The sequence below is a fragment of the Oryza glaberrima genome, chromosome 1 (assembly GCF_000147395.1).
Source record: "Oryza glaberrima chromosome 1, OglaRS2, whole genome shotgun sequence".
NCBI classification, from domain to species: Eukaryota; Viridiplantae; Streptophyta; class Magnoliopsida; order Poales; family Poaceae; genus Oryza; species Oryza glaberrima.
Genome location: NC_068326.1, coordinates 34,856,865 through 34,879,910, shown reverse-complemented (window position 1 = coordinate 34,879,910; position 23,046 = coordinate 34,856,865). Strand labels below are relative to the sequence as shown.

Here is a 23,046-nt window from a genome sequence, read left to right as displayed (position 1 = left end):
GGAATGCCCCTCCCCTCGGTTTGAACTATTCCACCAGTACAGTAGTAGATCCGGTTAGATAATGCTATGTTGGGCCACCAGGTGATGACGTGGCAGCACCCCAAGCCAATACTACTCTTTTTTTTTTCTCACTACTATACTACTCTTTAGTATAATACAATATACTCCCTCCGTCCTATAATATAAGCGATTTTTATTTTTACTTGTACTGTTTGACCATTCGTCTTATTAAAAAAAGTTAGACTTATTATTTATTTTATTTGTGATTTACTTTATTATCCAAAGTAATTTAAGCACATTTTTTGTTTTTTATATTTGCATAAATTTTTTGAATAAGATGAGTGGTCAAACAGTGCAAGCAAAAATTCAAAATCCCTTATATTATAGGACGGAGGGAGTACATATTCGTTATATTATATAGTTTCTCATCATAATTTAGATTGTTATATTGTGAGATAGAGGTATTATATCCCTAGTATAGGGAGTAGCACAATTATCAAACTCTACCTTAGTAAAAAAAAATATAATACAGAATTTGACATACCATAGTATTAGAATTTGAAAGCCGAAGCCATGAGATTAGTATCGCGGACCTGTTTGGGAAAGCTTTTAGTAGCTACTATAAATTTCACATAGTCTTCAACTCCATTAACAATTCAAGGTGTGACCCAAATTCTAAAAATATAGTTGTATAACCTAGGAAATAAATTACAAGCCAGAACCGGGAAAACTTAACTTCTTCAGATTCTCAAAATCTAATTATCAACCAGTATATTCTCATAGTTTTAAACTCTTTCAAACATGTTTTACATATCTAGTACTCCATCCGTCCTATAATATAAGAGAATTTAAATGGATCCGGCACATCCTATTACAACAAATCTGGACAAAGGGTAATCCAGATTCATTATACCCCTTCTAGGTTGAGTTATTTTAGAAATGATGGAGTATTAGGAATATACATTATAGTATATATTTAAATTATGAATAGGAACGAAACGGCACGAAAATGAATGGTACTCATAGCACTGGCTGTCAGTACAGTAGCACACTGCACGCCACTCCACTCCAGTACTAACCCTGCTCTGGCTGCGGCAAAGCAGAGCAGAACGGCAGATCCCAGCAGATCAGAGCAGAGCAGCAGAGCATAGAGGAATCAAACGGACGCTGAGGGGCAAATACGGAAACACGGAAACACAACCAAGCAAGGGGGCACGCGGATGGGCGAAACTGCCCTCCCCAAAACGCGAGGCGGGGACCGCGGGAGGCCGTAGCCGGGCGTCCAGTCAATCGAATCGAGAGCAACAAAAACTTTCGGCTTTCCTTTCCTTCCGGCCGCTTCGCCTCCTCTCCTCTCCCTCCACCTCGCCCGCCTAAATTTGGAGGGACACGTGGCCGTCAGCCCGGGGATAATACTAACACTAATCTAATACATGACGGCTCGCTCGCGTCGGATAATTATAATAACCTCGTTGATCCGTCAGGATAGGGATTTCATGCCGTCTTTTCTGGACCGGGTTTAGAGCAAGTTTAATAGTATAAACAACTATTGGCTTCAAATTATATTTAATTAATCTAATAGCCAATTCATATCATAGGTACCTAGAAACATATACTTCCTCTATTACAAAAATATAAGGCACAACCACCTTTAACCTAAAGAACAATAAATAATGATTATCATCTTGTAGTTTGGATCATCCTCATAAATATAAAGCATGTATCCAATAGAATTAGATAATATGAGAGTGGGTGATTTAAAAAAGATAATTTAATGAAAAAAGATGTCATAGTTAATTGCATGCTTGCATGCACGTCTTATATTATGGAACATCTAGGAAAAGTGGTTGTGTATTATATTATGGAATAGAGAGAGTAGTACACAATTAATATTTGGTCCCACCTATCATACACCTATGTATCTTGTAATATGTGCTGCAGCGATCTTTGCTGCTCTCCTATCTATTTTTTTTATTTATTAGGAATGTGTTTATAGCTAGGTTATAGTCTATTATTGTATTCGATCTTAGGGGAGGGAGGAAATTGCAAAACTGGTGAAGGGAGGGAGGGAAGGGGGTGGGTCGTCGTCACTAGTGACGTGGTGGTGGGGCCATGCCTCAAGGTTGGAAGGACACGACAGCAGCGTCTGGAACTCCGGGTTCGGATCATCTAACCGTTAATTGCGTGCTAATGATGATGGGTCGCTGTCTCTCTTGTCATGCCGATCTTGCCCCCTGATTCTCAATCAGACGGCTAGCAATTTTAGGTAGTGTTCGTTGTCCCTCTTCTATGGACGGCTGGCTGCCCAATGATTTTTTTTACGAGAAATACAGTATAAACGTAGATATTAATAGGAAATCGATTATAATCGGGCGACCGGGGGAGGTGGGAAAAATCGGTCGCTCCCCCTCTCCCCATACGTGCGCTCACCTCTCCTCATCTGGACCCATCCACTTATCTATCCCATTTTTTCACAAAAGATGTTTCACCAAGTGTTATGTTGCAGTGAACTGAAATAATCTAAACATTCCATTGCAAAAAAAAACCTACATATTTTGGAAACCCCCTATTAAGGGAATTTGGTTTATTTTCTGTTCCACCGAAAAATGTTTCGTTATGTATAGATCTAATGTTGCAGTGAACGAAACATTCCATTGCAAAAAAAAACCACATATTTTGGAAACCCCCTATTAAGGGAATTTGGTTTATTTTTTGTTCCACCGAAAAATGTTTCACCTAGTGTACTCACAATGTTTCGCTATGTATAGATCTAATGTTGCAGTGAACTGAAACATTCTTTCGCTATTTGTTGAAACATGTTTTTATATAAGGTGAAACAACACCCAATTTAAACGAGTGAAACATTTTTGATCCACTTAATGAAACAATTCCGATATACCTGGTGGAAGTCGTGAGGCACCACGTCAGACCGACCTCAGGAGGCCAATGTCCGATGTGGTGCCAGGGGCTACTGTCGGAGATATGGGCCCGGGGGTATGCGAACTGAGGGGAATCTACCTTCCCATCCTGCCACGTGTCCCTACAGCCTGGTCCTGTCCCCGCATTCCGCGAACCGCAGGAGTGGACGGGGGGTCGGGGCCTCGAGGTGCCATGTCATGCCCCTCGGGCCCTTGCACTGCTTTGCCCCGAGGCCCTTGCCTAGCCGCCGTTTGGCGGGAGGAGCAAGCGAGGAGGGAGCCCAGGCTGAACTTCCTTTAATGCGCGCAGCGCCCAACTGCCCTCTGTCGCATTTAATGCAGTGGGGCAGACGTGCGGCGTGCTAAACTGACGCGCGATGGTCAAAAATGACCGGTCTGTGACCGGCCTGACGCCGGTCACGACTGACTAGACGGACAACAGTGCTCCCACGTCGCATCTGCTTCCGGCGGAGTGGAGGTAGGTATGACCCGTCCCATCGGAGGGTCATTCGGACGGCGGCCACCACAAGTCTTCACCTATTAATGAGGGATGACAGGGCTGTCTCCCGTGTCAGGCGAGGGACGGCGTTGGGCCCCGCTCAAGGATAAGCTGTGGTTTAGCTTCCAGGTGAAGGCACGGGTCGAGTTCCAGTCAAGATAGGGTGGGTCCCCACCCGAAAGAAGAGTAGGTAGAGGCGGTGCATGTGGTATCCCCTTGAGGTATAAAAGGAGGACCTTGCCCACCGAGAAAGGGGACGACTCTCAGAAAATCTGAGCTTGTGGAGGAGGGAAGTAAGAGTGTTCTCCCGAGTTTAGGAACCCTTGTAACTCTCAGTCTAAATCCGATACACAGGAGTAGGGTATTACGCTTCATAGCGGCCCGAACCTGTATAATTTGGTTGTGTGTGAGCTAGCTAGGAGCCTTGGGGACGGATACGCGATTTCTAGAGGCGAGCTTCTTCCCCCGGCCGAACTCACGAAAGGGGGGTCTCACGATCTCCCGCTAGAGAAGATCACTCCTCGACAATGTGAATGCGAATAGATTTGAATGTAAGATACTAGTAATGTATTTTAGATTATGAACCTAATCGTACAACTTTGATGTTAAATAGATTATTCAAATATATTGGTGATCATAAGCAGTGACGGATCCGCAGGTCCCTTGTATCCATTGGAGCCCCCATTAAGTTATCACTAAAATTTTCTATCATACATTCATTATAAGATAGGGATATAGTTTTTTATAGTTTGTTCATACCCTCATATCAGTTCTTCTTGGATTCACCCCTGATCGTAAGACAACTCAAAGTCAAAACCAAACAGAGGAATTATAAATATATAGTTTCGCTATTTGTTAAGTACATTTAGCCATTCCATAGATGATTTTACATGTAAGGTGATAAAACGGATAATCGTCAAATCCTATTCGGCAATTGGATGACAACTAGTTGGAGAAAAACCGAAAGAGCTAGTTGGCGAACGTTCGCGGTTAGCCGATCTCGCGAACAGGTGGGGGGATCGATACTTCTTCACACGCGTATTTGTTTATCTGTTTACACTTTTACGTGATTAAGTTTTCTTTTTTTTTTCTCTCTTTCCTCTTTTACGAGAACTGGTTTTTCTTTTTCTTTTTTTCAAGCCGATTGTTTTTCAGATTTCCTTACTCTTATTAACGGAAACTTTTATGTTAACTATTTTTTGAAAACTTTTCACAGGTAGACTTTCTGATACCCTTATATATATATATATATATATATATATATATATATATATATATATATATATATATATATATATATATATATAGATTTTTCATATAAAAGGTTTATATATAGAGACTTTATGTATATAAATTTTTATATATTTAAACTCTTTATATATATATAGACTTTATATATATAAACTTTCTATATATAAATTATATCTGCAATTATAAACTTTAGTGAATATTTTCTTAAAAAAAAGAGTCCAATCTAAACAAACTTAGAGAAAAAAAAAGGACGAAGCATTCACAGATTTGATTATAACAAAAACGATAAAATATATGCAAATCATGATTAGGCACGTGATTTAGTACGAAGAAAGGCTAACCTATCAAAACGGATCGTCAGATTCACCTCCCACGAACGTTCGCGTACTAGACTCCCCCCTGCAATAGCTTTGCTAATTGGAGAAGATGAGTAGTAACAGTTGGATGCACATCCAAAGGTAATCTAGCGCCTGTTCGACTGGCCGATACAGCCGCTGCATGCAGCTGCAGACACAACACTATTTGTGTTGGTTGCGCAACAATGAAATTAATTGCAGTCGAACAAAGCCCTATGTGCTAAGATTTTAAGATATCTCATGTGGTTGGTAGCTAGACAAGTACAACCGTTTGTTGAGGAGGAGGTTAAATGTTACTCCGATCCCTCCGTCCCAGATTGCTTAACGCTTTAGCTCTTAGCGTTTGTCCTTCCATGCTTTGTTTTGGCATTGGAGTAGTAACGCTTGTACCAGTGACACTACTTAGGGCATATACAACCGAAGCCACCTCTAGAGTGCTCTCACTAACTAAGGGTATTCTCTGGGGAACTCATCTCCCAATAGAGGATACCCCTAATGGGTTCTTTAAAATTTGATGCCACTTGATGGAGATACTCTAGCCCGCAACGGGTATCCCAACCCAAGAAGCCACATAGACTTTTTTCCCCTCCTACCCCTACCTCCATCCGTCTCTCTCACTCTATCTCTCACTCTCTTTCATGTTTGCCCCTCTCTCTCGTGCTGCTTGTCGGCCGTCGCCGCCTCTCTCTCCCTCTCTTTCCCACGTCGCTGCCCGTCGCGCCATTGCCATCTTCCCCGCCTTGCACCGTCGCTGACCTCCCCGTCTCGCATCGTCACCGGCCGGAGCGGCAGATCCGGCGCTGTCGTGGGTGGATCTGGCCCTCCGCGGCTAGATCGGGTTGGAGCGGTGCCGTCCGCGCCGCAACGAGGAGACAGTGGCGGGCAGGCGCCGATGTTGTTGCCGGGGAGAACGGTGACTCGTCGCCTTCCACCTCGCCGGCGCCGGCGGTACTCTCTCTCTCTCTCTCTCTCTCTCTCTCTCTCTCTCTCTCTCCGGCGCCTGGCGAGGGTAGAAGGGGAAAAACGGGGGGAGAAAGCGATGTCCACAGGCTCCTCCCCTAGCCACGGCCGACCCAGTGCGGCTCCTCGCCCGGTCCCCCAACCGAGGAGCTCATAGAGCCGCGTCCCCTGCATTGGGGTCGCGGCCCTCTGCTGGGAGACGGCTCGACGACAAGCACCGACGGCGTGAGCAGGGACATGGTCCACAGGTACGCATTGAACATGTCCTTAGTTAACTCTATACTTAAAAAATATTCCTTGTGTGGCTAGTGCCTTTTGTGGTAATCCCCTAATTGAAATGACAACATGCAACTAGTAATAATGTGGGGCATCGTGGTAATTTTCACCTTAAGCTAATTTACCACTACAATTCTGGGATGACCAGCAATTTTGGGATGGAGGGAGTTGACTGTTTTAGTTGATATTGTTAAAAGCTAACCTTATAATTATTCGGTCATTATAGATTTATAGTTAAAAACCAATATATTTTGATTCATGTGAAAGTTCCTTCTGCATCCTTCAGCCTTTTTTTAGTTTGAGAGTAGAAATTACATCTCACGGCTGCACTTTTTGAAAGGTAAACGAACTATATAAAGGGTGACTATAAGAATTCAACTAATCGTAAAAAAAAAACTTGCGTTCTGAAGGAGCCCTTAAAAATGCAGAAAGAGCTGTGATTAATAAGTGAAGCATATGGCATGACCCAACTCCCCCTGGAAATTGGATGCTAAAGCCTTTACACTTTTACAGTTACCACCCATGCATTTCCATTTTCCACCGTCATGCACGTTCATCCATTCTACGTGGCTCGTTTCCTAATCATCTGAAACAATCGATCATTCAGTTAAACTAGTCCCCTCGTCGCCCGCTAGCTGCTTTGCACCATCATAAAACCAAAGATTAATGCTACGATTAAAGCTGATGATGTGATCATCACGTAGCGACGCTCCAGACTGCTCCCTGGCCTTCGCCGCAGGCCCTGTGGATGTGCTTCATCCTGTCCACTGACTTGCAGACCCCACTGCACGACCAATCGAACGACGCCACGCACACGTTCCCAGCTCGCTTCTTCCACTCGCAATCTACCAGTGAAAAATGCGAAAGAAAGTTCAAAACAAAACAAAAAACCCTGAAAAATTCTGATCTGGAGTAGTACTACTAGCTAGGAAGATGATCATGAAAAGAATCGATAGCTGAGATTGACCTGGCGGCGTGGCGCAGCACATGCTGCGGTCGTCGACGTGCTCGACCTCGAGCCCGATCAGCCACGCGCCGAGGGAGACGTCCTCGTTTGCGAACCTGTGCAGGATCGGCCTAGAAGAAGAAAAATTCAGAGCATATCACGTCACAATTTCAGAAGCACACAAGCTAGGATCAAGCGTACGTACTGGTTGATGGAGATGTAGGCGGCGAGATCCTTGGAAACGGCGTAGATTTGGCCGGTGGCGTGGCGGAAGTACTTGTTCCCCTCGTCCCCGAACTTCCAGTACTCCGGCTCGTGGTACTTCACTCCCCTGCAACAACGAACAACAACAAAACACCGACAAATTCATCCATGCATCAGGCTACCAACAAACAAAACACAAGATTTTAATCTCCATTTGCTCACTTCTGCGACAGAACAGGTCCGGACTTCATGCAGCCGACGTACACCCTCGGCCGTGTCCTGTACTTGGCCAGCCTGCTCGTCAGCATCCCTGCAACGAAAATTTGTTCATTCATTCACGAACAAGATCGAGATTATTATTTATTCGAGCATGAATAATGGTGTATTAATTTGTGTTTGCATGGTGCATTACCGAGGTTGACGTGGACGTCGTCGTCGACCTTGACGTAGAAGTCGGCGTCCCAGGTGGCGACGGCGGTGGTGAAGTAGATCCTGGTCTTGGAGGACAGCTCGTGGTAGCCCTCCACGTGATCCAGCCGCAGGAAGTCCTTGTTCTCGGCGTCCTCCGCGTCCACCGCGCGGTCCAGCGGCCCGTCGCCCGCCGCCGCCGCGCCGCTCCGCCCGATCACGAACCGGATCACGATCCCCTTCTCCTTCTCCAGCCTCCTCAGCTTATCCCCTGCACAACCATACACATCGATACTTGGAACTGTTTCCCCAAAACAAAACATTTTGGGAGATGCACCTCATAGTGCAGTGACGAGAGGATGTATTATTTCAATTTCGAGATTCCGTATTTAATCCTCAGCAGCTCATAATTTTTTCTTAAAAAAATATTTTGAGTGACGTTTCTCCTCCTAATCTCTTTTTTTAAAATAAAAAAATGCATTTTGGGAATCACTGAAAAATTGTTGTAAGTTTTTGTGACCTCTAGGGACCCAGGTGTCGCGGAGGGAGTCGCGGCGCTTCTTGCTGCTGAAGGCGGTGTTGATGCCGATCACGACGAAGGCCTTCTGTGGGCCCAGGGATGAGACGGCCGTGCCGGCGCCGACGGCGGCGCTGCTCCGAGCGCGCTCCACGGCGAGCTCCATCTCCAGAGAAGACACCGCCTTGTCCAGGGACCTATAGGCCGGAGGGAGCTCGCACAGTTCGATCACCATTGGGCTCGCATGAGATACGTACGTTATGATTCGCTTTGATCGAAGGAAAATGCTTACTGGATTGCGTGGTGAGTCCTGGACACCTCGTTCATGATGTCCGTTGGATTGCTCTCGCCTAGCTTCTGAGAGATTTTCCAGAGTTGGATCAGCCGACCAGGACACAAAAAATATATAGGGTGTCAATTGGGGATTCCAAAAAAAAAAAAAGTAGGGTGTGTACGTGCAAGCTCAGTTGTCATGCATGCAACCGTTTGAAATTAGAGATCAGTTTGGACTCTGTGTATATGCAACTTACAGCGCGTTTGTTCTCGCAGCCAGTAGAGAAGGACGTCTTGTAGTTGCTCGCCGGCGACGACGAGCCCGGAGGTAGCAACGGCACCGCCACCCGGCCGCTGAGCAGCAAGCCCACGACAAAGCTCGCCACGCACAGCGCGGCCACGGCCTTGCCTGGCAGCGGCGGCCTCGTCCGTGGCGGCTTCTTCTCCGGCTGCGGCTGCCGCTCCGACGTCGACAATGTCTACAAGAAATTCACTTTAGCCACTGATCCATACGGTATTTCACCCAAAAATAACTAAACACAACAACTTAACCAATTGACAGGATAAATCACAAACCATCATTTCGCAGCAGCAGCCTCGCTCGCTCGCTCGCTGGGGGGATTATCCGCTAATAAGCTAAGTTAGCACTTGCATTTCTGTAGTACGTACGGCTCTCGGGCAGCCGGAGGCCGACGCGATTTATGTGCCGGCGCGCGAGCGAAACGCGCTGGTTATCTGCCAGCCGCGGCCACCTGCGCCTGCACCGCGCGGGGTTCGGTTCGGTTTGGGGCGGCCATTTCGTGTGAGGCGCCTCATGCTGAGCGTGTGAAACATGGGACCTGACCTGGGAGAGTTCATCCATGCATGACAACGAATTTACATGTGCTGATTGTACGTCGGATTCACCGGCGTACTATGTACCAATCATGGATCGGTGTAGCCCCGAAAATGCAGGGGAATGGATCGGTGTAGCCCAGAAAATGCAGGGGAACGGGGTAAAGTTAAGTTAACTGCTTTCGGCTGGGATCTACGCGTTGCGTGCATTACGTTATGATGATAGCATGTTAAGAAAACCAATTCTGGTTTGGTAATTAACAATTCACATGGCTCAGTTACATATGATAGTTCGCTACAGTTTACAAAAGCTCATGCTTCACTCCAGGCCACAGTACAAGTAACGCTCGCATTCATATATACTTTGTCAAAAGTCATAACAGAGGTGAATCCATGTGAGTATGTGACAGCCCGGCATCAACTCTCTACTCATGTCCAATTAGTAACACGCCGTGCTCCTCAGCTTTTGGCATTTGAACAAATCGTTAAAACATATAAAAAACCACAAGGTATATCAATTGCACCTTAGTATATATGAAAAAGGGTGGGGGGAACCTTGCTATATCTAGGAGCTTGCTCGACCACGGTCCAGGGCTGCCACAACATAACAATTTGGACATCTCCAGTTACTACGAGAAGCTGTGATAATGCATCGGAAAGACATGAGCCCAGAGTGTTTCCAAAATGAAATACATTTTCCAATCTTCGGTGACTCGAAGAAAGCATACTCACAAAATCCAACAATATGAATTCTCACTGAACTTTTATCTTCAACAGATACTTCTTTTGTTGAAGGATTCCATTGTCAGGTTAGCTGTGAAGGCCGGGATAGAATTCATCTTTCGTATGAAAATATCTACCTGAAAATGTATAGTTGCATCATCAGAAGCAGTAAAACCAAGTGGCCCAACACAAGATTTAAAAACAGTTCTGTAATTTGCTGTTGTAAGACCATCATGGTATGGGTGTCCAGATCAAATGTTTGTTCCAACTTCAAACAATCTGATGTCTAGAAAATGTGTACAGCATTCTCATTAGAAACATCTTGGTTGCTGGTTCCTGAGCACCCCAAGAGATATGCCTTAAATGAAATGTGATGTGTTAAGTAAATGTACACCTATCTAGCCACTGGGATTTATCTATTGCATCCTAACGCAATTCACTAAGACACCAACCAGACTATTCATTTGTGCAGCATACAACCTAGATGCAAAACTAGAGGACATAAATAAATAGTCATATTAGACAAGAATAAATAACGATGTTTCCACACTTTCCTCCTATGCACATCTGTAACATTACTTTTTAGTTATTTCATCCATGCATCAGAAAAAAGAAATACAGTCAAATGCAACCAATACGCTGAATACCTGCCGAGCAATTTCATGTTGAGAAGTGTAGTCATTGACCTGTATATACATTAATAACATCAAATAATGCCCTGTTAAATTATAGGAATGATAATTTCAGCAAGGTAATAATCCTACCACAATATTGGTGCTTCCAGATTCGTAGTCAAACTCAAGCTTCTCATCATCACTTTGGGCGTAAACCGAATGCAGAATAAAACGTGTTACAGGGATCCCATTTGACTGTTGCTGATCATTCATCACTATCTAAAACCATAAAATTGAAAAGGTTACGTCAAATAGTATTGACATCAAACATAAGGGCATGAGAAAAAATCAAACGAAATGTTGAAGCTAGAAAATGATGAGCACGGTTATCTGAAATAGGCATGACCAATGCAACAATCGAAGGCAATCAAAATTTTCAAACCAAAAGACAGCATGATTGAGAAGTTTCAAACTAACCATGTCCACACTCCACAACACAAATACTGATGTACTCTTTCATCCTTAGCTTCAAACACCAGGATCGAGAGTCAATTTTAATTTGGGTTCAAGAGGTTCACATTGGATGAAATCCCAAAACACTGACTTGGCATACTAATGCATACAGATTCACTATGTAAGATTCGCAAGATGCTAACATGAATCCCTCATCTCTAAAAAAAAAGAGGTGGAGAATGCACAAATAGCAGTAATAGATAGACAGGGTTGATCCACTGTGTAATATGGGTTGTGTCATATTAATAATACCTTATAACCAAAGAGCGAGCAGCAAGCCTTTCGGAAAACTGAGATCCTCTCTGCAAATACTGCCTTATATCTGTTTCAAACCAACTGTAAGGTCATTTTCTAACAAATCAGTATGAACAGAAGCTTATAACATACAGATAACAAAGTGGGTACCTTTCTTCACGTTTCTCTAGGGTTGCAATTTGATTTTTAAGCTGTGCTAGCTTTTCAGCAATATTCACATCAACCACAGTTCCAACATCTGCAGTGAAATAAATATTCTATTTAAAGTTTGATGAAGCGTTGAAGATCTGAGGATTCTCACATCTTGCTAGACTATGGAGCAATGACTAGAAAAAAAGAGTTATCAGATATTGTTGAAAAATTAAAAAAACTGAGTAGGTGACAACTGATTAATGAATGCTACAGCCTACAATCCTTTAGGTAGTAACTCTATCACACGGTTCCAACAAAAAATGTGGACACTGTCACAAGGACGAAAAGATGAATAAAACCACTCACCAGCTTGTCCTTTTAGTTCTTCAACTGCTTGTAGCCTCTCTTTCGTTTTCTTCAATTCAGCTTGCAATGCCTCTATAGTCTGCTTTGCTTCATTGTCCACTGCAAGAGTATTTACCATACGCAGTACTTTTGTGCTAGAGGCAGAGTAATCTCCATGGCCCAGCTGTCAAACATAACAAGAACATTCAAGGTACACAAACATGGTTTTAATCAACAGCTAAGTTAGTATTGTTTACAGTGGCATTTCTGACAACTGTGAAAAACAACTCTATTGAAAAAAGAAGATTCATTCACTTGAGACTCCAACAATATATCACTGCACCAGCAGCAAACGGTAACTCTCAACATACAACAAACACAACAGAAATTAAGCACAAAAACATTCAGCCAAGCTTCATTTGAAGCTGAAAAAAAATAATGGTCCCAATCATGCTTTCTCACAGAAGCAGGAGAAGCATCCCTGTCCAGTACCTCACAGCCTCACACCAGCTCATGAGAGAAGATAGATAGACATGCTACCTTACTAAAAGGAATAAAGCTTCATTTCTCAGTACACTCTATAAATGGAGCCAAATTCTTGATAGTTTGCTTACAAATAAACAAATAAATAAAGGTCGCCCGGACTGGAACAATTAATCCAAACTTATGATGTTCCAGACAGATATAAGCAATATGAAGAAAATGGGACCATGATAAACATGAGATGTAAGGGTGCCTTTTCGAAATGAAACTACTCTAAACAACAGAATGAGCATATGTAGATACCATTTCAATAGTTCATCTTAACCCTTACCTTTGACTCAAGTAAAGCCACCTGTGAGCGTAGTTGATCTCCATCTCGCTCCAATGATTTTGCTTTTCTTGATTCAATGCTCAATTTTTCATTCATCAAATTGAGCTCAGTGTGCTGTTGACTAATTAGTTCTCTCTGGTCACGTATAGTGCTCTCCAGTTCTGTTACTACCTTTTCCATTCGAGATAGATCCGATTCCATATTCTGGATTGTCACCTCACAAGAAATATTGTGCATTCCATTAAGAATGATAAAGGCACAAAACTGTCAATTTTATTAAAAAAATCACAAACCTTGGATGATGCATCATCTCCATCCCTAGATTTCGACACAGCATGGTCCTTTCTTAATCTATCCCTTTCTTCACTGATGGCAGCAAGCTGTTCAGAAAACAAACAGCAAATGGAATGACAGCATGAAATCATGGGGTATGAAAGAACAAGTTATCAATGTAATTACAGAATGTACAGAGGAAGAGTTATCGTTGCATGAACAGATTATGAACTTGCTATGGTGCCACAAGTGGATCTACAGAATTGCATTGCACTGAGGGGGGGAGTAGAAACTAGCATCACAGTAGTAATTATAAAAATAGCAATAAACAACAGTACCAGAAGTTCAAGCCGCTTGATCTCCCTAGTAGCACTTTCAGCCCTCTCTTTGGCAAGGGTTGCTTCACCTTCTGCCCGTTGCTTGCTAAGATCAGCAAATTCCAATGCAACCTTTAATTCTTTCAACTGTGATGTTACCTCACCAACTTTATTTAAATTTGTCAATGCTTGCCTGTTAAAAATCAAAATAACCATATAAACCTTACATAAAGAAAGAAAGAAGCACAGATAATTGATAGCGCTCGCCTATAGCAGACAAATGAAATTGAAATTGTAACAATGGACACGCACTTCTGCAAATCTGCGATCTTTTGAGGTATATCACCAAAAGAAGATACATCAGGTATGTTGCTGAGCAATGCTGTGCATGATGCTAATTCAAGCTCCAACTTCTGTGCTTTAGCTTCAATTTCCTGCAGCTTAGATAATTCCATTTCTGCTCTCTCCCTGCGCCCCTGTTCCTCCAATATTTTTTCTTTAAGCAACTCAACATTTGTGTGGGAAGACTTCAACCTTCTAGCTTCATCAACTTCTTTTTCCTAAATGCACAGAACCATACAGGTAAAAATGCATTCATTTTGGACAATAGTTCATTTCAGACAACCTAATATAATGACAGGTAAGAAATAAAACTTCAGATATGCCTAAAGCTGAAGAATGGAGGGGAAGGGGGTAACTAAGTGCATTGCATGGAGAAAGGGTCCCTTGATGAACGAAGTTAACCAGCACTTGTACAATATCCAATTTTAAGACAGCTACAGGAAAGCATTGTATCTAGAATCCAAGAAGAAGAATATAAGAACAAGCAGCCTAGCGCACTTGTGCGAAGATTAGAGCTTTCAATACAGCTTGAACATTCTACATTTATGGTAGCTGGCCATAGAAAAACAACTCCCTTGGAACTAAAACATAAATTTTGCATCAGTAATTACTAGCAAGTGCTGTTCTCGAGGAAAAAAAACTAGTCACTGCTAATAATGTTGCGGTATCGGGGGGCGAGGGGGGGGGGGTGGGTGGGCAGAACTTTAATATGACACATTCTGTCTGTTATTACCCTGCACTATGAATGGGAAGGCCCTATGCTATCTAATAATACTAAGCAGGTAATGGTAATAACGATGTAAGGCTTATATCGGCAAGACACTGATTAGTTACATAAGATTCTGCCAGTCATCAATAGCTGGTATTTCGCTGTTTAGCCACGTGTATCCAAAGAAGCATTTTGTAGTTTGTACAAGTGCATGAAAGAAGCAAGAAAAATAACCAGTCAGATAGAATCAGCTATGAACCTATCTGGGAGATATCAAATTTATAATGCTCACATAATTCCGGAGCTCCTCTTGCAAAAGCTTTATCAACTTCTGATCGTCTGATGGAGTACGTTCATCAGATAAAGAACTGCAATTCAATAGCCTGTGCTCCATCTCATTCTTTTCACGAACACTCTGGCAAGGACCAGAAACAAATTAAATCAATATGGATGTTGAACAAAAATATCAAACAAATAGTAAAATAGATGAGAAAGATGATCTAATGAGATAGCCTATTCTTAGCAGGGAAAGATTAGAAATATTGCTAGACAAAAATAAGCATGCAAATTAAAATATGAGCTGACAAGCATGCAAATTAGAGATAAGCTGACCTCGTCTAGTTGCTTTTTTAAGTCCTCCAACTGTTCATTCAGCAACTTTGCTTCGTCCTCAGAGTTTTGCGCCCTGAGTCTCATTCTTTCAAGCTATCATCAGACATTTTCAAACAGATAAGCCAATATCTAGTAATAAATCATTATGCACAAGAGTTCAACAATACAGACCTCTGCATTTAGTTTAGAAATGGATAATTTTGTGTCGTCTTGCAAGTATGAAAGCTCCTTCTTAAGGGCTTTCTTCTCCCTTTCTGAATTTTCAGATAAACGCTGCAAATTCCCCTCCAACTCCTTGACTGACTCCTTTGCGGATGCTGACGATGATTCAGCAGCAATTCGAGAATCAATCTCTTTTTTCAGCTGCGTCTGCAGCACCAAGATCTTCATTAGTCATGCCAATAGATGAGCAGATATACGATTAAAAAAAGGAGCTGAATGTTTGCCTCATCACTTATGTGTCAAGCCAATGTCCCAGTGGGTGTGTACGTCCAGACCCACTTTATTAGGGAGTTAATGAGGCCTTTTGCAAATATTCAGTGGTGCAGAAGGAACTAACCAAAAGAAATGGGGGGTGTACATTAAAGGCAAGTCACCAGCTATGTGACGGGATGGAGGTCATGTGCCAAAGGAGATTTGCATACCTCAAGTTCCCCTATCTTCTTGATTTGATCACAGTAGCGTTCCTGAAAGTCACCCACCTCCTTTAATAATCGCTCTTGCATTGCACTTTCCCGACCTTTTGTTGCTGCCAATTCTTGCTCGACATAATTCAGTTTGTCCTGGCATGTTGCCCTCTCATCCTCTGAAGCAGTAAAAAAATGTTTATTGATTACCTTTAAGTATGTGCATGCAATTGCTTCGAATGTAATAAGCTAACACCTATTTCTAACAGTAGATTGCTTAGAGCAGTGAATCTGATTCAATACTACGTGTCCTTCCTACTTTCTGCGCCCGGCAAATCAAACTAAACACAACTAGGAAGAAGGTAGGCCCAAACTCCGTGCATGCTTCAAGTGATACATAAATGTATCTTGACCAACGGATATAGCAAATCGAACTTAAGAAGGTACACATGCGAAAAAAGAACAGCATACCACTCTTGGATAATCGTTCCTCCATATCATCAAGTGTGGCTCGATACTCCTGAACTTGCTTCTCTGCAGTGTCCAATGCCACCATAAATTCTGATTTCACCTACGAGAATTACATACAAGAAAAAAGAACACACCAGTATGTATATATCAATATGGTACACTGGCATGTAATAACGCTTACTGCAACAGCCACACACAATTATTCGCTCCACGCCATCTATTTCCTTACAAATTGATCAATCAATCGATAATTGTCTACATTTTTGATGTGGCATGCGTGGAATCAACTGAGCTAAGCATATCAAATATGAGACTACCTGGAGCTAAATGGGAGCTCGAGGCTGGAGTAACACCGAAATTACTAGACACGCTATGCTTCCACCGACCATTGGGCTAAGACAACAATAGCAGTAGAAAGATAGGGGCGAAGCGATCTCACCATCTGACGGCAGTGGTACGGGCAGACCATGTCATCCATGGGCTCCCCGGGGACGCCAGCGGGTACGAGGGCGGTGGGCCGGTCGTAGAGCACGAGGCGGCGGTCGGAAACGGGGCTCCGGGTGGTGGCGGTGGCGGCGGCGGCGTCGACGTCGGAGTCCGCCCGCCGCTTCCGCTGCGGTGGAGTCCGGAGAATCATCTCGCTGGCTTCGCCGGGGGCCGCGGGGGGGGGGGGGGGGGGGGGCTCGGGGGTTCTAGAAGGTTCCTCTAGGGTTCTACCGCAGGGAGATTGGGGAAGGTGAGAGGGGAAGGCTGGAATGGGTAACGACGAGGGATTTGATTTGAATCCGCGCGGATGACTGTAGAGCCAGTGGGGAAAAGCCGGAAAGGGTGAAAGGCGTCCGTTCCGATCTCCGTTACCCCATTCCCACTTTTACCCCAATTCGTCGGCCCTCTGTTTATAGGGTTAATTGGATCATGCCATTACAAATGTGGCAAATAAAAAAATGTCACTGCTATTTATGAAATCGAGTCAATGCCATTGTAATCTTCTAAAATTAAAACCATACCACTCCGTCACTATTTCCGTCCTCTCTGTCATAATTTTTGCCGTCTCTGTCTTCACCTTTCATCTTGGTCTCAACGGCGGTTGGGCAACATGGCGCCGGAGGAGAGCAGCACGGCGGCGGATGGGGAAGGAGCGGCGAGAGGCGTCGAGATGGGGAAGGAGCGGCGAGAGGACGAGCTCTTCTGCCAGAGGAGTGCAGCACGGCGACGGATGGGGAAGGAGCGCCCGCACCCGCCTCCAAGACCGTCCTCGGCGGCGACAGCGGCTGCGTCCGCGCCGTCGTTGGCGGCGGCCATGCCCGCTCCCCGCGACCGTCCTCGCCGGCCGTGGCCGCAGCCGCGCCAGCTCCCGTCCTCGCCGGCGACGGCCGCGCCCGCTCCCCAACCTCTGCGACCTCCCCGCGACCGTCCTCGGCGGCGGACGCCCGCTCCCCTCTGGCGTATCACCTACCAATACCATAGCAGCTTCTGGCTCACCATGGAGCCTGTCCTTCTTGCTCATTCTTCAAGATAGAATTGATGGTCCCATGAACGCGCGGTGCAAGTTCACCTTGCTCGACCATGCGGGGAGTCCAGTGCTGTCCCATGCCCAAGACAGCCCAGTCCTCGACTGGTCCGTCGACAGGATTTGGTGCTGCTCGGATCTCGTCATGGAGGAGGAGCTGGATCGGCGGCGACCGGAGCTTCTCGGGGACGACGACTGCCTCGCCGTCCGGCCTGCTCCCCGCTCCCGTCCTCGCCGGCGGCGCCCGCGACCTCCGCGACCTCCCGTGACCGTACTCGCCAGCGGCAACCGCGGCCGCACCTGCTCCCCGCGCTCGCGACGTCCTCGCCGGCAGCCGCCTCGTCCTCGGAGGATGACGCCTTGCCCTCGCCGTGCCATCGTGAGAGAGGAGGATGACGACGTGAGAGAGAACGATGGAAATAGTAACGGGAGTGGCATGGTTCTAATTTTGAAAATTTTTAGTGGTACCTAGCCGATAACATAAATAGTAGTGGCATTTTTCTGATTTGCCATATTTACAGTGGCATTGATCCAATTAACCCCTGTTTATACCGTCGAAACGTTCGAGCGAGTGCAAACTTGTGACATGTGAACAAAAATACGAAACTCATGTGGTGGTGTTTGAATCTCCTGAAGATGAAAATAAATATTAAGTGTTTCACGTAAAACGAGGTGGCACTAACGTGTGATTAATTGAGTTTTAATTATTAGAAACTTGAAAAATAATTTAATCTTATATTTTAGAGCAGCTTTTATATAGAAAGTTTTTACACGAAACACACCGTTTATTAGTTTGAAAAACGTGCCACGAGTATTCAAAAGTTTATCCAACTTTTGTTGGACTAACGAACGGGGCTGATTGGATTAAGATACTCTTCAGTTAAATGCACGATGTCTTTATCACCGACATGTGAGTCCATAGATCATTAGAGTAACAAAGTCACGTGACTTCAACTGTAGAGGATTCTAATCTGATTTGGTTCACCTCGAACTTGAAGTCGAAGTCTTAATACGTCAAGTCAAACTATACTTGGTTGCATTATATCTCCTTTTTAGAGAGAGATTTTTAACTCACGCAAAACGAGAAAACTTATTAGCACATAATTAATTAAGTATTAATAATTATAAACTTGAAAAATATATTTATTTGATTTTTTAAAATAACTTTTATATAGATTTTTTAAAAAAACATATCATTTAACAGTTTGAAAAGCATACTAACGGAAAACGATAAAATTAAAGTTTGAAGTTGAGAAAAATAACTAACCTTAATCTAGCGAGCTGCTCGGAATTCTTAAATAGTGCTTGATCATTTAATTACATCTAGACTATTTTGTATATAATGAATTCTTTATTAGTTAATATCTATTATTTATGTTTATGCATATGATAAAATTATAGATTTGAAATTATGATACCCCTCTCCCTTGATGTTTCTCTAGGTGAAAACCACATCTTCTTAGATGGATGATGGTGACATCCTTGATGTTGTGACCTTCGTGGGAGCATTGTTTTTAGAGTCTCGTTTTTGTGGTGTTGTCGTAAGCCTGACCGCGTTCGGTCACGCTTAGCAGGGGTCATTTCGGTGCTAGATTCCACCTTCGGTTGGTTGTGTTTGTGTGGTTAGCACGTGGCTATCTGGTCATGTACCTTGGTGCACTTCCGACCTCGATAGTTTTTATCGTGTTTTGTTTGTAACTTTATTTATTATTAATATACTCGGATGGCCTCATTCGGTCTTTCTCGGCAAAAAAAGAATAATAATAAATATATTAATAAACCTAACAAGCCAACTTGCGAGTCGAGTTGAATCAGGCTTTTAGCTCGCTAAGGTTTTCCGACTCGGTTCATGAGCTTGCTTTTAGCATAACGAATTGAGCTGCCTCAGTATCCACACCTATCATAATGGCTCTGAAGTTTCTAACAGGGTTTATAAAACCACGCGGATAAAACCACGCGGTTATCTCTAGATTATCATGGTAGCCATCTTAACTTTTAAAATCTCTCAACATTTTTAGGACCCAAGCTGCCTCACTTGCGTTATGAGTTGTGCCACCGTCTTCTCTCCCGTATAATCTCCTCTCCTGTAGCAATCATGGAAACTAGTAGGAACAATATGAATTGATTCAAGCAAGATGAATTTCTAGGGATAGCTATGAATTATATATGCTTGCAAATTAATTCGATTTTATAGCGGTAGAAACCATAACAACATTGTCCGCGCTAACAGTAGGACTTAAGAGCTTCATGTGATAATGGGGCAGAAGTTAACTCTCCTAGCTACTAGTGTGCTAGGTGACTTAATAAGGTATTATGACTTTTTAGTTGCCTAAAAAATATTAATAAAATGAGCTGCAGGACCAAATCTACCAGTAACAAAGAAAATGAAAATGCTACACACGCGACCTGAGCGTCCAACTTTCCAACGACTGCGAAGTACACGGCGTCGGTAACATGCAGAACATCATACGAAGCCTTACGCCGTTACGTGGTATGGTGTTGTGCCATTTCAGTCGGACACACCGGTTGAATGGAGTAGTCGTACGTATAGCAAGGTTCCGAAGAATAGTTACAGTGAACTATAGGAAATATATTACTTCCTCCGTTTCATAATGTAAGTCATTTTAACATTTTATACATTTATAATGATGTTAATAAATATAGATAGATATATATGTTTAGATTCATTAATATCGATATGAACGTAAAAAATGTTAGAATGATTTACATTATGAAACGGAGGGAGTAGCATGCAAAAGCGAAACCATATGGCTGAAATACTCTGGAAAAATAATAATGCAAAGCTTCCGTAGAAAAACCCAAACCATTCCAATACTTCGCAATAGAGGGCAGCTACCGTACGGGATTCCGTTGCAACGCAGTAGTCACGGGATAATTAACAAAACCACCCTGACAGATTTAATACCACACTTCGTCATTTTTCCGACCAAGGCCAACTCTGCTCGATTCCCCATCCAGAACCCGACTGATATGCAACTACTCATAGCAACCCCAACCAGAACCCAGCTGCGCGCGATACCTCGCCGGCGGCGCGGAGCGCCGCCGCAACTACTCTGAGCGACCCCAGCCAGAACCCAGCTCGGTATCGCGCGCGATACCTCGCCGGCGACGCTCCGCGACGCCGCAACTACTCTGAGCAGGAGCTCTCCTTCCTTCGCCCCAAACCCTCGATACCTTGCCGGCACCGCCTGCAACTACTCCAAGTAGGGACTCCCCCAAGCCAGAACCTGGCTCGGTATCGCGTGCGGAGGCGTGCGATACCTCGCCGGTGACGCTCCGCGACGCCGCAACTACTCCGAGTAGCCCCAGCCAGAACCCGGCACGCCTCACTCCGAGCAGGAGTGCTCCTTCTTCCGCCCAGACAGGTATCATCTTCTCTAGTTTTTGGGTATCAGTGTTTTTCTCTAGTTTAGGTATCAGCTTGTCTCTAGTGTAGGTATCAGCATGTCTATTTTTTTCAAGCTATAATGGTTTGTGTTCTGCTTGTTATGTGTGGGGCCAAAAAATGACTGAAAAAATGTGTGAATTATTCATGCTGTTGCAGTTTTAGTTAAAAAATGGACTCCTCAGTTGGATCCGCTGGAAGAATGATAGAAAAGATAGCAAATGAAGGGAGTGATTTCCTTGGTGAAAGAAGTATCAAAGAATAATAGAGTGGCAAGGAAGATGTCTCTGTTGAAAGAGCAATGGAACAAGTATCAAGTCATGATGATGATGCCTGATACTGAATGGAAAGCTTCTGAACAATTGTGATGTATGGTCAGAGAATGTCAAATTTTGTTGCACTTGATACTTGAATTTTATCTGATACTTGTACTGTGAGGTGATCTTGGTACCTTGTTGTGAGATGTACTGAGTTGGTCATGCCTAATACATGTACTGAGCTAGTCATGACTGTGTAGTACCAGTCATGATACCTATAGTGATCATGTGCTGTAAGGTATCAGGTCTGGTGCCTTGGTTTTTTGTGAGGTACCAGACCTGATACCTGGGTTGTTTCTAAGCACAAGACCCTGGCACCTGTATTGTGTGAGGCTGGTACCCCTATCCTGTGAGGAATCATGTCTAGTTCCTAGGTTAAGACATGGTACCTAGGTTTTTTTTGTGAGGTACCAGGTCTGGTACCTTGGTTGTTTCTAGACACCAAAACCTGGTACCTGTATTGTATTGTGTGAGGCTTGTACCCCTATCCTGTGAGGAACCATGTCTGGTTCCTAGGTTTAGACCTGGTACCTGGGTTTTATGTGAGGTACCGGTACCTTGGTTGTTGCTAGGCACCAGACCCTGGTACCTGTATTTGTGAGGTTGGTACCCCTATCCTGTGAGGTGCCATGTCTGGTTCCTAGGTTTAGACCTGATACCTGGATTTTCATTGAGGTACCAGGTCTGGTACCTAGTTTAGACAAGGTGGTGGTAGCAGGTACCGTGTGCCTCACAGTAACCCTAGGTTCAGGTGTGGTACCTGGTACTAGGTACCAAATCCCATTGTGTGAGGTACCAAGGTACCATATCATGGTACCTTCACTGGGAGGTACCAATCAAAGCCTCCGATGCTTGTAGGTACCAACCCCATTTTGTGAGGTACCAAGACCCTGATACCTTTCAAATACAGGGAAAAAATATTTTAGGTACCAACCCCCATATATTTATTGACATTTCGATTTCATGGTTTAAATTCGTGGTATATATTTTTTTAAAAAAATATCACACAACAAGCATAAAAAAAGTTGAGTGCTGCAAATGAAAGATAAGTTTGGATGTATTTCACATGGTGACACTGCACTAGCCATTACATGGTGACATTTGTTCACATATTCACATGATTTAAAACAAAAAAAAATGGTGGTACCACCAGATAGTTGGCCTGGTTGTTGGGGGGGGGGGGGGGGAGGTCAGTACATGGTTCAAAAGCACTATGGAGTTGCCTTTACATTTTAAAACAAACACCATCACTAACTTTAGATGACGCGATGTGGATGTAGGTCGTTGAAGCGATGGTAAATCAACCTATGGCCGGAGCACGACAGGTACCAGTGGAAAGAAATGAAGGGAGCCAAAAGAAGATGCAGCACTGCTGACGTGGAGGATGGAGGAATCGGCCGGAGTGGAGTGCGCCGAGTGGAGGAGCCGATTCCGATCGAAGGAAGGATGTGATGGGAGCGGCGCCGCAGCACCGCCGGCGTGGAGGACGGAGGGAGGAAGAGGAGCGGCGGCGCAGGCTCGCCGGCGTGGGGAGGCGGAGGGAGGGAGGGGAGCAGCTGCGCACACCGGCGAGCGCTGTGAATAGAGGGGAAAAACACAGATAGAGGAAGGGAGCTGTGAGTAGC

At 44.1% G+C, this 23,046-nt stretch overlaps 1 protein-coding gene across 1 annotated transcript; it reads right to left on the bottom strand.

Annotated features, from left to right (window-relative positions):
* Nucleotides 1-6,675: 6,675 nt before the first annotated feature.
* Nucleotides 6,676-17,063, bottom strand: LOC127758257 (mitotic spindle checkpoint protein MAD1). The gene is made up of 25 exons (XM_052283890.1): nt 16,628-17,063; nt 16,189-16,288; nt 15,736-15,896; nt 15,263-15,460; nt 15,092-15,184; nt 14,772-14,894; nt 13,741-13,988; nt 13,450-13,621; nt 13,132-13,218; nt 12,839-13,042; nt 12,046-12,208; nt 11,698-11,785; nt 11,545-11,614; nt 10,930-11,058; nt 10,813-10,851; nt 10,224-10,302; nt 10,020-10,081; nt 8,866-9,087; nt 8,628-8,692; nt 8,339-8,532; nt 7,823-8,089; nt 7,633-7,720; nt 7,412-7,537; nt 7,228-7,337; nt 6,676-7,105 (listed from the first exon to the last, which is right to left on the bottom strand). The coding sequence occupies exons 1-25, from the start codon at nt 16,823-16,825 to the stop codon at nt 6,957-6,959; spliced, it is 3,435 nt and encodes a 1,144-aa protein (XP_052139850.1). The 5' UTR covers nt 16,826-17,063; the 3' UTR covers nt 6,676-6,956.
* Between the last annotated feature and the right edge of the window lie 5,983 nt (nt 17,064-23,046).